The 14,278-nt window shown below is 46.6% G+C and overlaps 1 protein-coding gene across 1 annotated transcript; it reads left to right on the plus strand.

Annotated features, from left to right (window-relative positions):
- The first annotated feature begins 614 nt into the window (after positions 1–614).
- On the plus strand, positions 615–9,134 carry LOC129694373 (probable G-protein coupled receptor 139). Its single transcript, XM_055631073.1, has 2 exons — positions 615–684; positions 8,224–9,134. Exons 1-2 carry the CDS (start codon positions 615–617, stop codon positions 9,132–9,134), a joined length of 981 nt encoding a protein of 326 aa, XP_055487048.1.
- The last annotated feature ends 5,144 nt before the right edge of the window (positions 9,135–14,278 follow it).

Consider the following 14,278-nt stretch of genomic DNA (forward strand, 5'->3'; position numbering starts at 1 on the left):
GTCAACTCTGTCTATCCCTCTCATCATTTTAAAGACCTCTATCAAGTCCCCCCTTAACCTTCCGCGCTCCAGAGAATAAAGACCTAAGAACACCAAAACAAAACTCGAAACTGGTGCGGAAAATGAGGGAGAAAAGTATAGACAAAGCCTAAATATAACGTTGCTGCCCGAGGGGAAATGAAGCCGATTCAATTGGGAAACCGGGAAGAGGAACGAAGGGAGGAGTGTGTCAAAGTGGAAGTGTCGAGAAACGGAAAGAGAAAGTTTCAAGGTTCGATGTTTCATGGTCAGTTTATTGTCACGTGTACCAGTAAAGTACAGTGAAATTTGAGTTACCATACAGCCATACCAAGAGAAAAGCAACAAAAGAAGATAGGCACAATATGCGGGATTAATGCAGCGTGGCAGGCAGCGTCTCTGGAGAGATGGGTGACGAATCGGGGCGAGACCGAACTAAATCATTGCTTCATCTGTTTGTTTAAAGTACCATAACTAATGCTAGTCATTTGGCAACGTCATTGTCCCACTGGAGGTTTTCCTGGGGTACAAATAAGGGATTGGATTGAAGTCTCTTGATCAGACCGTGTTTCTACGGCATCCAATTGCTCGGGAAGATGGGTCGATCAATCCTGGGCGAAATTAGATTGATTTACTATCCAATTCTCGTGGCGTTTGGCGTTCCAGGTGAGTCCTTGTTACCGCTTGTTCATTGGGACTTGATGTTTTCAAATTTCACCACCCGATTTCATTCGCGGTTTGTTTTAGAAACATAGAAACATAGAAATTAGGTGCAGGAGTAGGCCATTCGGCCCTTCGAGCCTGCACCGCCATTCAATATGATCATGGCTGATCATCCAACTCAGTATCCCGTACCTGCCTTCTCTCCATACCCTCTGATCCCCTTAGCCACAAGGGCCACATCTAACTCCCTCTTAAATATAGCCAATGAACTGGCCTCAACTACCCTCTGTGGCAGAGAGTTCCAGAGATTCACCACTCTGTGTGAAAAAAGTTCTTCTCATCTCGGTTTTAAAGGATTTCCCCCTTATCCTTAAGCTGTGACCCCTTGCCCTGGACTTCCCTAACACCGGGAACAATCTTCCTGCATCTAGCCTGTCCAACCCCTTAAGAATTTTGTACGTTTCTATAAGATCCCCTCTCAATCTTCTAAATTCTAGAGAGTATAAACCAAGTCTATCCAGTCTTTCTTCATAAGACAGTCCTGACATCCCAGGAATCAGTCTGGTGAACCGTCTCTGCACTCCCTCTATGGCAATAATGTCCTTCCTCAGATTTGGAGACCAAAACTGTACGCAATACTCCAGGTGTGGTCTCACCAAGACCCTGTACAACTGCACCCAGGGAGTTGTGAATCTGTGACAGGTTTTGACAGCGTTGTGGCCGTAATTATTGGCATCGTGTGCTCAACCTAAGTGCACAATTCTCAAGACAATTATGGTTCCTCTCCCCTTACAATAGTCAAGAATTTCAGACTCTTTCATCGAAATTCCAGTGTATTGGGGGATAGGAACATAGAAACATCCAAACATCGAAACATAGAAAAATAGGTGCAGGAGTAGGCCATTCGGCCCGTCGAGCCAGTACCGCCATTCAATATGACCATGGCTGGTCATCTAAAAGCATTACCCCGTTCCCGCTTTCTCCATATATCCCTTGATTATTTTAACCCAAAGGGCTAAATCTAACTGTCTCTTGAAAACATCCAGTGAATTGGCCTCCACTGCCTTCTGCGGCAGAGAATTTCACAGATTCACAACTCCCTGGGTGAAGTTTGTTTTCTTCATCTCAGTCTTAAATGACCTACCCTTTATTGTTAAACTGTGACCCTGACTATAGGATTTCGCTTTGTGATGACAATTAAAAGAGATCCTCTGGCTGTCGTTTGCTCCCGCTCTGGGCTCTGGCCCTGGCGAGAAGGCGGCTCGCACAGCGCCGGGAATCAATATGCATCTGTATCCGAGCAGTGAAAGGCCTGGATAGAGAGGACGTGCAGAGGATGTTTCCACTAGTGAGAGAATCCAGGACTAGGACTAGTCATATCCTCATACTTAAATTACGTTCATCTGGAAAGGAGATGAGGAGGAATTTCTTCAGCCAGAGGATGGTGAATCTGTGGAATTCTTTGCCATGGACGGCTGTGGAGGGCAAGTCAATGGATATTCTTAAAGCAGAGATAGATAGATTCTTGATTAGTGCGGGTGTCAGCGGTTATGGGGAGAAGGCAGGAGAATGAGGTTAGCAGGGAGTCATTAAGACGCTGTTTGGTACTATGGACTGCCTGCAGGTGTTATCGCGGGGATTGTTGGTGGAGATTTGATTAAACTGCAGGGTTAATGGCGCGGTGAACGGGAAACCATGGACCAGGAACCGGGACTTCACCTCCGCCACTGATAGTCTGAGAATCTGATCACGGTGATAGAAAACAAGCGGTGAAAATTCCAACAAAATCGGCACATTAAGACCGCACTGTGGTGCAGCGATAGAGTTGCTGCCTCACAGCGCCAGAGACCCGGGTTCGATGCTGACTACGGGTGCTGTCTGTACGGAGTTTGTATATTTTCCCCGTGACCTGCGTGGGGTTTTCTCCGACATCTTCGGTTTCATCCCACACTCCAAAGACGTACAGGTCTGTAGGTTAATTAACGTGGTGTAAACGTAAAATGTCTCCGATTAGAACGGACTCCGTGGGCCGTAGTTAATAGTTTCTGCGCTGTATCTCTAAACTAAACGAAACATTCTGTTAACAGTAATTCACTGATATTGAAGCTGCCGCACTATTAAACATCTGTCTTATATGTTCCCATCCAATAATACCTATATTGACCTCGGCAATTTTGAACGACAACCTTTTCCATAATTAGTGTAAAGCTAAAATAATTGTGGAAACTGGTTCATAATTTCACAAGTTCATGCACGATAGGAGTAGAATTTGGCCATGGAGTTTTCTCCGCCATTCAATCGTGACTCTACCTCCTAACCCCATTCTCCTGCCTTCTCCCAACAACCACCGACACCCGTACAAATCACGAATCTATCTGTCTCTGCTTTAAGGATTTGTGCCTATGACGAGTAGAAACGTGTTCACATTCTCGCCCGGTGTATCTCATATCTCGCACCAACTGTTGACATAGTTGTCTGAAGTGTCTCTGTCTGTCCCTTGTCTATTTGGGCAGCGATGGATGGACGGTGCATTCTGTGTCAGTGTAAATGTCCACACAAAATGTACCCGGCGGCAAAAACCATATACCATATAAACATAACAATTACAACACCGAAACAGGCCGTCTCGGCCCTACAAGTCCGTGCCGAACACGTATTTTTCCCTAGTCCCATCTACCTGCACTCATACCATAACCCTCCATTCCTTTCCCATCCATATACCTATCCAATTTATTTTTAAACGATAAAATCGAACCTGCCGCCACCACTTCCACTGGAAGCTCATTCCACACAGCTACTACTCTCTAAGTAAAGAAGTTCCCCCTCATGTTACCCCTAAACTTCTGTCCCTTAATTCTGAAGTCATGTCCTCTTGTTTGAATCTTCCCTACTCTCAATGGGGAAAGCTTATCCACGTCAACTCTGTCTATCCCTCTCATCATTTTAAAGACCTCTATCAAGTCCCCCCTTAACCTTCTGTGCTCCAAAGAATAAAGACCTAACTTATTCAACTTTTCTCCGTAACTTAGTTGCTGAAACCCAGGCAACATTCTAGTAAATCACCTCTGTACTCTCCCTCTTTTGTTGACATCCTTCCTATAATTGGGCGAACAAAATTGGGCGACCACTCTCGACTTATTCTCCCAAACGCCCATGTTATCTCTTGATGTGTCCATTTACTCGCCCTCCTACTTGCCTTCTTTCTCCGATTGAAATCGTTTCTTTACCGCTGTAATGCCCCAGGCATCAAATGTCTCTCAAGAGAAGGGAAACCAGCCGAACCGGGAGACGTGAAAAGAGAGATTGTCACAGCATCTAAATGAAGTGGTGATGGTGAGAAAAGGGGATAGGAAGCGAGCAAAGAGCTTTGTTGGAAGTTAAGGTGTCTGCCCATTGTCTACTTGGGCAGCGAGGATGGACATTGTAAGTAATCTTACTTTGCCGATTCCCACGAACATCTTCTGCAGCTGGCCAAGCGATAGATGCCACTTGTCACATCCAAAACACCCTTTCGTTACCGTGTTCAAATCCAATCAAAATTAAATAAGGAATGGTATTATTGTTTCTTTATGATCTTTATGCCCAACACTAATGGTAAGAAAGTGTATTAATATTTTCACTTATTAATCATTTACAAAAATTGAGGCATATATTTCCGATTGTACTTTTGGTTGGAACCCATCCTTGAGCTGGCAAAAGAATACCCCCTTGTGCATTCGAGGGGATATTGGCCCAAACCCAACATTATAATCAGATAAGGAAGTTTGTTTTTTCGTACAGCAGCGAGTTCACTGTGTTCTGTGTGGAAGTTGTTCGTTAGATTTCATATTTCATCTTTTACCTTCCTCTTGATTCTTGTAACTATCTAGATGCCCCACTTCACCCTCATATTCTCTCTGGTCCCACGCAATGTTAGTATATCCATAAATATTTAATACTACAAATATAGCTAATAAGAAATATGTATACATATTGACACAACTTTTATCACTACAAAATGTTCTTGGATTTCCTTTTCTTCGACGGTTTCGTCTGAGTGGTGCAGTTTACATCTGGTGGCGTGTACCCAATCGTGTTTTTATTTTACTTTTGCTGCTGTTTGTGTTGTTAGCAGCAACAAATATGGTCTCTTCCATCTAGGAGAGAAAGAATGATAGGTAGACAGACAGACAGACAGACAGGCAGACAGACAGACAGACAGCAGACAGACAGACAGACAGACAGACAGACAGACAGACAGACAGACAGACAGACAGACAGACAGACAGACAGACAGACAGACAGACAGATACTATATTAATCCCCTCAGGGAAATTCAGAGTTTTTCGCAGCACACCATTAAAAGTAAGAGGCCACATTAAAAAAGAATTGAACATAAAACAAGAACAACCCCCCACAATGGTTCCCACTGTGAGGGAAGGCACAAAGTCCAGTCCTCTTCCCCTTCTTCACCCATGGTCGGGCCGATTGAGGCCTCCGCAGTCGCCGCAACGGCGGCCCGATGTTCAGGCCCTCCCGCCGGATGATGGGGTTTCGGCATCGAGAGCACATTCTTCAGCGGCTGGGAGCGTCTAGAACGGCCGCTTGCTGCCAGAGACCGCGGCTCCCGAAGTCCACAGGCCGCGCTGGCCGGAGCTCCGACACTGGCGACCTCGGCGAGAGATCCCAGGCTCCGTGGTGTTCAGAGTCAGCGCCGCCGCGGCTGGAAGCTCCGTAACGACAGCTCCGCGATGTTGGGAGTCGGCGGTCACGGCACACCGGAGCCCACCGCTCGGCGACCCGGGCAAGGCTCCCCGATAGCGCCGGCGCCGAAGCCCAAGTTCTGGCCGGTCCCGGCAGAAACGCCGCTGTAGTCCCGGTGGTAGGCCGCGAGGAAAGGGCGAAGATACGGCCCGGAGAAAAGCCGCATCTCCGACCAGGTAAGGACCGAGAAAAACAGTCCCCAACCCCCACCCCACCACATAAAAAAGATTAGATCTCCAAACTGACTTTTTTTTAAGAGTGAAAGGGCGACATAAACCCGATCCCCTGGTTTAAACGGGTGCATATTTCCTTCTGCTGGAGGATCCGCTGCCTGTTTAACGTTCTCATAGATTTTTACCAGCTGGTTTACACATAGGTTGAGCACATGTTAAGGATTTTTTACAATTCCATATTCGAACTACATTCTCAGGAGTAATCGCGGGTCGGGTTCCTGTTATCACGGATTTCAACACCCCATCAATATCTCGTGAGGTGTTCGGTCTGTGTTTCTATGTTAACCATATAACCATATAACAATTACAGCACGGAAACAGGCCATCTCGACCCTTCTAGTCCGTGCCGAACACATAATCTCCCCTAGTCCCATATACCTGCGCTCAGACCATAACCCTCCATTCCCTTCCCGTCCATATAACTATCCAATTTATTTTTAAATGATAAAAACGAACCTGCCTCCACCACCTTCACTGGAAGCTCATTCCACACAGCTACCACTCTCTGAGTAAAGACGTTCCCCCTCATGTTACCCCTAAACTTCGGTCCCTTAATTCTCAAGTCATGTCCCCTTGTTTGAATCTTCCCTACTCTCAGTGGGAAAAGCTTTTCCACGTCAACTCTGTCTATCCCTCTCATCATTTAAAAAACCTCTATCAAGTCCCCCCTTAACCTTCTGCGCTCCAAAGAATAAAGCCCTAACTTGTTCAACCTTTCTCTGTAACTTAGTTGCTGAAACCCAGGCAACATTTTAGTAAATCTCCTCTGTACTCTCTCTATTTTGTTGACATCCTTCCTATAATTAGGCGACCAAAATTGTACACCATACTCCAGAATTGGCCTCACCAGAGAAATGTTAGTAATTTCTCTGGACATACATCACCATGGGCATGGTGCCTGGCCACAACAATCTATTGTGCTGGCATACTTTAGCCAAAGTAGCGTTTATCTCACCATTAACTCTGTCTACCATCCACAAGGTTGATATGGTTGGTATAATTTCCACTGGCGGTATTGTTGCTAGTCGGCAGACCTGTGGTGCTGTTGCCCATCTCGAAACGAGCGTAAAAGGAGTTCAGGTCATCAGCTAGGGAGGTGCCGGCACTTCCTGTTGAGGGGGGGCTGCTCCGGTAGTTGGTTACAATCCGTAGCCCCTGCAACAGGCGTCTGGTGTCCTGCTGCTCCATCTATGACTCCATCTTGTCCCTGTATCTTTTTGCGTCCTTCACCGCCCTTCGCAGTCGGTAGGACTCTACCTTGTAGACGTTCATGTTTCCTGATGCCAGGCCCTAGTTGTAGGCAGCCGTGACAGCAATCAAGGCAACACGAACGGGAACGGGAACGTGGGGAGGATGTTGTCGGTTATTGTTGCAATGAAGTCCGTGACTGCTTCACCCACTCCACTCTCCAACACATTCCCACACAAGACATAATACTCCAATCGTATTTTGCCAATTCCCGCGAACGTTTTCTGCACGTGGTCAGGCGTGAGATGCCAGTTGTCACATCCAAACGCCCTTTCGCTACCTTGTTCAATTCCAATCAAAATTAAATAAGGAAGGATATTCATTTTATTTCACAACAACATAATGTGTAAACATAGTACTCTGTAAACATCATAATAAACGAAAAAAAACAGTATATATACATTGACATATAGTATGTAAACATTATAATGAAAGGAAAAAAAATAGTATATGGATATGTTTTTTTACAGATATAAAGTTCAGTGTATTGCAGCATATTCCAGTCTACAAACGGGTGTCGACCCGAAACGTCACCAATTCCTTCTCTCCGGAGATGCTGCTTGGGCCGCTGAGTTACTCTGGCATTTTGTGTCCGCCATCAATTTAAACCAGCATTTGCACTTCTTCCCAACATTTCCTTCCAACACATAAAGTACAGAGCAGTTACAGGCCCTTCGGCCCTCAATGTCCATGCCAAACACGGCGCCATGTTAAGCCAATCCCCTCTGCCTGCATGCGATCCATATGCCTCCAGTCCCATGTGCCTCTTTCACAGTCTCTTAAACACCTCTATCCTATTTGTTACCACCGCCACACATGGCAGCGCATTCCAGGCACCCACCACCCTCTGTATCAAAAAACCCTGCTCCTCACCACTCCTTTCGTGTGTGTGTGTGTGTGTGTGTGTGTGTGTGTGTGTGTGTGTGTATTGACGTGTGTGCGCGTGTGTGTGCGCGTGTGTGTGCGCGTGTGTGTGCGCGTGTGTGCGCGCGCGTGTGTGTGGCTATATATCTTCTTACATTTAACGTTTGCATTATAGTCAAGAACAGCACGGGCATTGGAAGACGGAGACATTTCCCCACCCGGAATCATGTTAGTGACAATGAGCAGGTTTTACGATAGTTCAGTATCCACAAGGGCTTTAATTGTTTTTATTAATCAATTGCACTTAAAAATTCTTGTCGTTTTAATAAGATTTAAACTGGGAGAATGCTGATCCCATGATAGACTTCCACAAATGTCAGACGCTTTCTTCTTCACCCGTCCCAGCCACTAGTTCCGGGACCACGTTCCTCACGTTTCCATTTCTTCCTTGCAGCGAACATACTGACAGTGGTGGTTGTGCTCCGGGGAAGGTGCGGACTCTCCAAATGCATCAGCCGCTACCTGTTGTCCATGGCACTCGCCGACCTCATGGTCCTGGTCGTGAACATCACTGTCGATCGGATTAAGCCCATGTACTTCCCAGGGTCATTCCTGGACATCACTCCAGTCTGCAGCATCATCTTCTACCTGGGTGTGGTGACATTTGACTGTTCTGTCTGGCTAACTGTCCTGTTCACCTTCGATAGGTTTATCGCTATTTGTTTCCAGAATTTTAAAGTGAAATACTGCACCGAGAAGACCGCGACTGTGATTATAACATCAGTGTGTGTGATCAGCCTTGTACTGAACGTTGGTTTTTGCTTCATATTTGAACCGGCAAAGGTAATCGACAATATACCAATGTTCTGTGTTATAAAATCCACCTTCTACACATCGCCTCTCTGGGCGGCTTATTACTGGCTGCGGGTAGCATTGACCCCGTTGGTTCCGTTTGTGCTGATCGCGCTGCTCAACGCTCTGACCATCAGACACATCACCCGGGCCAGCAGAATCAGGAGGGAACTCCGGGGCAGCGGGAAGGGCGAGAGTCACAGTGACCCCGAGATAGAGAACCGAAGGAAATCCATCGTTTTACTGCTCGCCATCTCGGGCAGTTTCATCCTGCTGTGGGCGGTGAATGTGGTGCATAAAATCTGCATCGGTGTCACCGCTGCTGTATTCTTCCAGAAAGATATCAACAACATCTTCAGCATCATTGCGATTATCGGGGTCATGCTGCAATCTTTGAGCTCCTGCACCAACACGGTGATTTACGCGGTGGCGCAGACCAAGTTCAGAGATGAGATGGTGACCCTGATCACATCCCCCTTCGTTCTATTGGCTAAACTCTGTGTAAAGAAATAAATCTGAAATGTAATTGTGTGTTTTAACACAGTTGACGGCACAGAGCTGCTTTTTTTCACCAGCACTGGTCATTATCTTAACTTTGGTGAGATCTGGCGGCAAAGACATTTTATTCGTTGCGATTCCATGAAGGTAGTTTGGCCACTGCCGCTGAAGAACCACACCACGTCTCAACCTCACACACATAGACACGTTGGCAAGGTGGCGCAGCGGGTAGATTTGCTGCTTTCCCCACAGTCCAAAGACGTACGGTTTGTTGGTTAATTGGCTTGACCAATTACTATAAATGTAAATTTGTCCGAAGCGTGTGCAGGATAATGTTAATGTGCCGGGGTGGATGGTCGGCGCGGATACAGTTGGCGTATTCCAAATACTTCATTCAGATGCATTTGGGACACGACCTATAGACTATAGACCTGCACGGAAAGGTGGACGCTCCCGCCCCCACGAGTCTGGGGCAGATGGGGCTCGTCAGCCTGGGAAGGCGGTCCATCTAGGAGAGGGAAAACTCTGATTTAAAACCTCCACTGCCTTGTGGCCATATCCAGTCATGGAAAAGGCTCCTGGAGTACACCTCAAGAAAATGCTGAATGGGAGCCCCTAAAGCTTGTCATTGACCACAACCTCGCTCTGGCAGCTTCAGCGACGGCGCTGCTGCCAAACTGTAACGGCCCTGCTGTTCCTATGGATCGAGCAGCGAGGTGGAGAGGAGAGGGGGGACGTGCTGGATGGGCTCCATATGACATCGCCCAGGCTTACATCCAATCACACATCTCCTGCAAACTAGGATGCATCACCCATGGTCAGTCATGACCGAGGGGGTCCTACTAACATTCAGACCGAATATCGACTGGGAATGCCATAGAGCTGAGGGCCTGGACTGGGTAGAATTTGTTAGGTGTTTTCAGGAGCATTTTGTCAACCAATGTGTAGATGGGTCTACAAGAGCGGCAGCAGAAGTAGAACTCCCCTGCGGAAACAAGGCTTGCATGTCAATGAAGTGTTAGAGATTGGGAACATTGGGTGGTGAAGCTGTGGAATTCTTTGCCTCAAAACTCTGTGGAGATCAGTTCAATGGATATGATTTAAGCCAGAGATGGATAGATTCTTGATTAATAATAATAATAATAATAATAATAATAATAATAATAATAATAATAATAATAATAATAATAATAATAATAATAATAAACTTTCTTCCGGACTCAAGGTGCAGACAAGGAAAAAAATTATGTAAAAATACATTGCATTTTAAAAACATCATAATATGCATATAACATCTTAGCATATCTTCTTATCTATATATATATAAAACTCAAATCAGTCCGCCTGCAGTACGGATCCCTTCCTGCCTTTCGATTCGTTGACGGCTGCTCCTTCCTCAGCTTCCAACACACTTCGAAACAATGTTGCAAGACAGGAACACTGAACTTTTCACTGCTGCAGCAGGCAGGGGAGGTGTCAATGGATTTTTTTTTTAAAGAGGCAGGGCAGTGCTGGAATCTTACTTTTGAGAACGGCTTCAGTTCCATTGGAGGAGACGGGTGCATGGTGGAATATTGGGTTGGGGGATCACACCATTGGGGGAGTAGACCCAACGGGTCTGCACTTGGTCTAGTATATTACTAACAGTCTGTTCTTGACCGGTTTTGTCCTTCTGTGCTGCGATTTCCGAGAGAACGCCGCCACCTACGGCCGTCATTTTTGGCCACCTTGCTCGGAGCCCCCCTCCGCCGTATGTGTGCCGAGGATTTTTCCTGTCGATGACAAATGACAAAGATATTAATGTTTTTACAAAATTCCCCATTCTCTCTGCTGCCCCCGCTGGAGGCAGAGGAAGGGACTATAAAACCAGGAAGTGGTGTGCCTCAATTAGTCTCTGCAAGCTGGAGCTCTGTCAATTAGTCTCTGTCACTCTGAGCTCTGAATGACACTGAACAAATGTCTACAGCACTGTGAGTACCCTTAATTTGGTTTGAAAATGAAAATATAGTTAGTTTGAAGTAAAAAAGCACTGCCTGCAAATTGTTGTTTGGGTTGAATTAAAAATCTCTCTCTCTCTCTCTCCTGACTCTGGGCTCTCCCCATCTCCTCTCTTTCCCTCCTGAAAAGCCTGGTTCTTCTCCTAGTCTCTCTCTCTCTCTCTCTCCCTCTCTCTCTCTCTCCCTCTCCTCTCTCTCTCTCTCTCTCTCTCTCCTCTCTCTCTCTCTCTCTCTCTCTCTCTCTCTCTCTCTCTCTCTCTCTCTCTCCTCTCTCTCTCTCTCTCTCTCTCTCTCTCTCTCTCTCCCTCTCCCTCTCTCTCTCCCTCCTCTCTCCTCTCTCCCCCCCTCTCCCTCTCTCTCTCTCTCTCTCTCTCTCTCCCTCTCTCCCTCTCTCTCCCCTTCTCTCTCTCCTCTCTCTTCCCCTCCTCTATCTTCCCCTCCTCTCTCTCTCCCCCCCTCTCCCTGCTCTCTCCTTCCCTCCTCTCTCCCTCACTCCCCCCTCTCCCTCCCTTCTCTCTCTCCCCACTCTCTCCTCTCCCTCCTCTCCCCCTCCCCCCCCCCCTCCACTCCCCCCTTCTCCACTCTCCCCCTCCCCCCTCTCCTCTCTCCCCTCTCCCTCTCTCCCCTCTCCCCCCCTCTTTCTCTTTCCCCCCCCTCCTCTCCCCCCCCTCCTCCCCTCCCTCCTCTCCCCTCCCCTCCCCTCTACCACACACCTCCTCCCCCTCTCCACCCTCCCTCCCCCTCCCTCCCCCCCTCTCTCCCCCCCCTCTCTCATCTCCCCCCTCTTCTCCACACCCTCTCTCTCCCCCCTCTCCTCTCTCTCCCCCTCTCCTACAATCCCCCTCTCCTCTCCCCCTCTCCGCACCCCCCCCTTCGCAGTGTACCCTCCCTCCTCTCGTCTCCAGAACAAAGGGTCACAGTTTAAGGATAAGGGGGAAATCTTTTAGGACCGAGATGAGGAAAACATTTTTTACACAGAGAGTGGTGAATCTCTGGAATTCTCTGCCACAGAATGTAGTCGAGGCCAGTTCATTGGCTATATTTAAGAGGGAGTTAGATGTGGCCCTTGTCGCTAAAGGGATCAGGAGGTACGGAGAGAAGGCAGGTACAGGATACTGAGTTGGATGATCAGCCATGATCATATTGAATGGCGGTGCAGGCTCGAAGTGCCGAATGGCCTACTCCTGCACCTATTTTCGATGTTTCTATGTTTAACAAGGCCACTATAATTACATTTTTAGAGTAATTTATCCTGCAGATGAATTTATACATATGATTTCTTAGGATAACTTCTAAAGTACTGACTCCTGCAGCCAGAAACATGTTACTAGCACTATGTCATCTCGGTTTCCTTAGCAGTGTTCTCACGGCCTCATTATATGACACCTTTATGCCCCTGTCCCACTTAGGAAACCTGAACGGAAACCTCTCGACACTTTTCCCCCCATCCATGGTTTCTGTGTGGTTCCCGGAGGTTACAGGTGGTTGCCGGAGGTTGCAGGTGGTGGAAGCAGGTAGGGAGACTGACAAAAACCTCAGAGAACTGCACGGAAACCTTGGGTGGGGCGCAAAGTCTCCAGAGGTTTCCGTTCAGGTTTCCTAAGTTGGGGGCATTAGTCTTTCTATAGTTCGACCACAGGCGTGCAGTATAGAGTGTTGTGCAATATGCTCTAAACAGCGACATTTTCATCACATCTGTACACGCACCAAACTTACACAAGAAGACATTCGCCTGTACATACAGCATGCGTCGTTGCCTATAAATATCCTCATCATCTGGCATTTGTTCTGCAATAATATGCCCTAGATATTTTACTTTATTACAGACACTAAGATTATTGTCAGACAATTTAAAATCAGGAAATTTTTAGACATTTATCCTCTTTGGTTCTACGGATCATAACAGAACTCTTACAAGCATTATATTAAATATCATGTTCCACACCATACGCAGAACATATAGTAAGGAGCTGCTGGAGACCAGCGCTAGATGGACTAAAGACCACAAGATCATCTGCATACATAATATGGTTCACTAAAATATTACCAACCGTGCACCTAGATCTGAAACTTGATCTGAAAAGGCACATCATCACATTCAGGCATCGTTCTTCCCAGCAGTTATCAGGCAATTGAATCACCCTACCACAACCAGAGAGCAGTCCTGAACGACCAGCTACCCCTTTGGTGACCCTTGGTCTACCTTCTATCAGATTTCTATGATTTTAAGACGGATAACACGTACTGAGCGGAGGTGTTAACGTGCGGGGATCATTGCTCAGTACGGACTCGGTGGGCCGAAGGACCTGTTTCCGCTCTGTATGTCGAAAGTAAACTAAGCTAAACTAAAAGTTAGTGACGCCAAATGTGTTAACGGCAAGTCTTTATGTATTGGATGTCATTAGAAACGGGAATAGTCCCCGAGGATTGGCGTACTGCGCATGTTGTTCCATTGTTTAAAAAGGGTTCTAAGAGTAAACCTAGCAATTATAGACCTGTTAGTTTGACTTCAGTGGTGGGCAAATTAATGGAAAAGATACTTAGAGATAATATATATAAGCATCTAGATAAACAGGGTCTGATTAGGAACAGTCAACATGGATTTGTGCCTGGAAGGTCATGTTTGACTAATCTTCTTGAATTTTTTGAAGAGGTTACTAGGGAAATTGACGAGGGTAAAGCAGTGGATGTTGTCTATATGGACTTTAGTAAGGCCTTTGACAAGGTTCCTCATGGAAGGTTGGTTAAGAAGGTTCAACTGTTGGGTATAAATGCAGGAATAGCAAGATGGATTCAACAGTGGCTGAATGGGAGAAGCCAGAGGGTAATGGTGGATGGCTGTTTATCGGGTTGGAGGCAGGTGACTAGTGGGGTGCCTCAGGGATCTGTGTTGGGTCCTTTGTTCTTTGTCATGTACATCAATGATCTGGATGAAGGTGTGGAAAATTGGATTAGTAAGTATGCAGATGATACCAAGATAGGGGGTGTTGTGGATAATGAAGAGGATTTCCAAAGTCTACAGAGTGATTTAGGCCATTTGGAAAAATGGGCTGAAAGATGGCAGATGGAGTTTAATGCCGATAAATGTGAGGTGCTACACCTTGGCAGGACAAATCAAAATAGGACGTACATGGTAAATGGTAGGGAATTGAAGAATAGAGT

The sequence above is a fragment of the Leucoraja erinacea genome, unplaced genomic scaffold (genome assembly GCF_028641065.1).
Source record: "Leucoraja erinacea ecotype New England unplaced genomic scaffold, Leri_hhj_1 Leri_640S, whole genome shotgun sequence".
Classification (NCBI taxonomy): Eukaryota; Metazoa; Chordata; class Chondrichthyes; order Rajiformes; family Rajidae; genus Leucoraja; species Leucoraja erinaceus.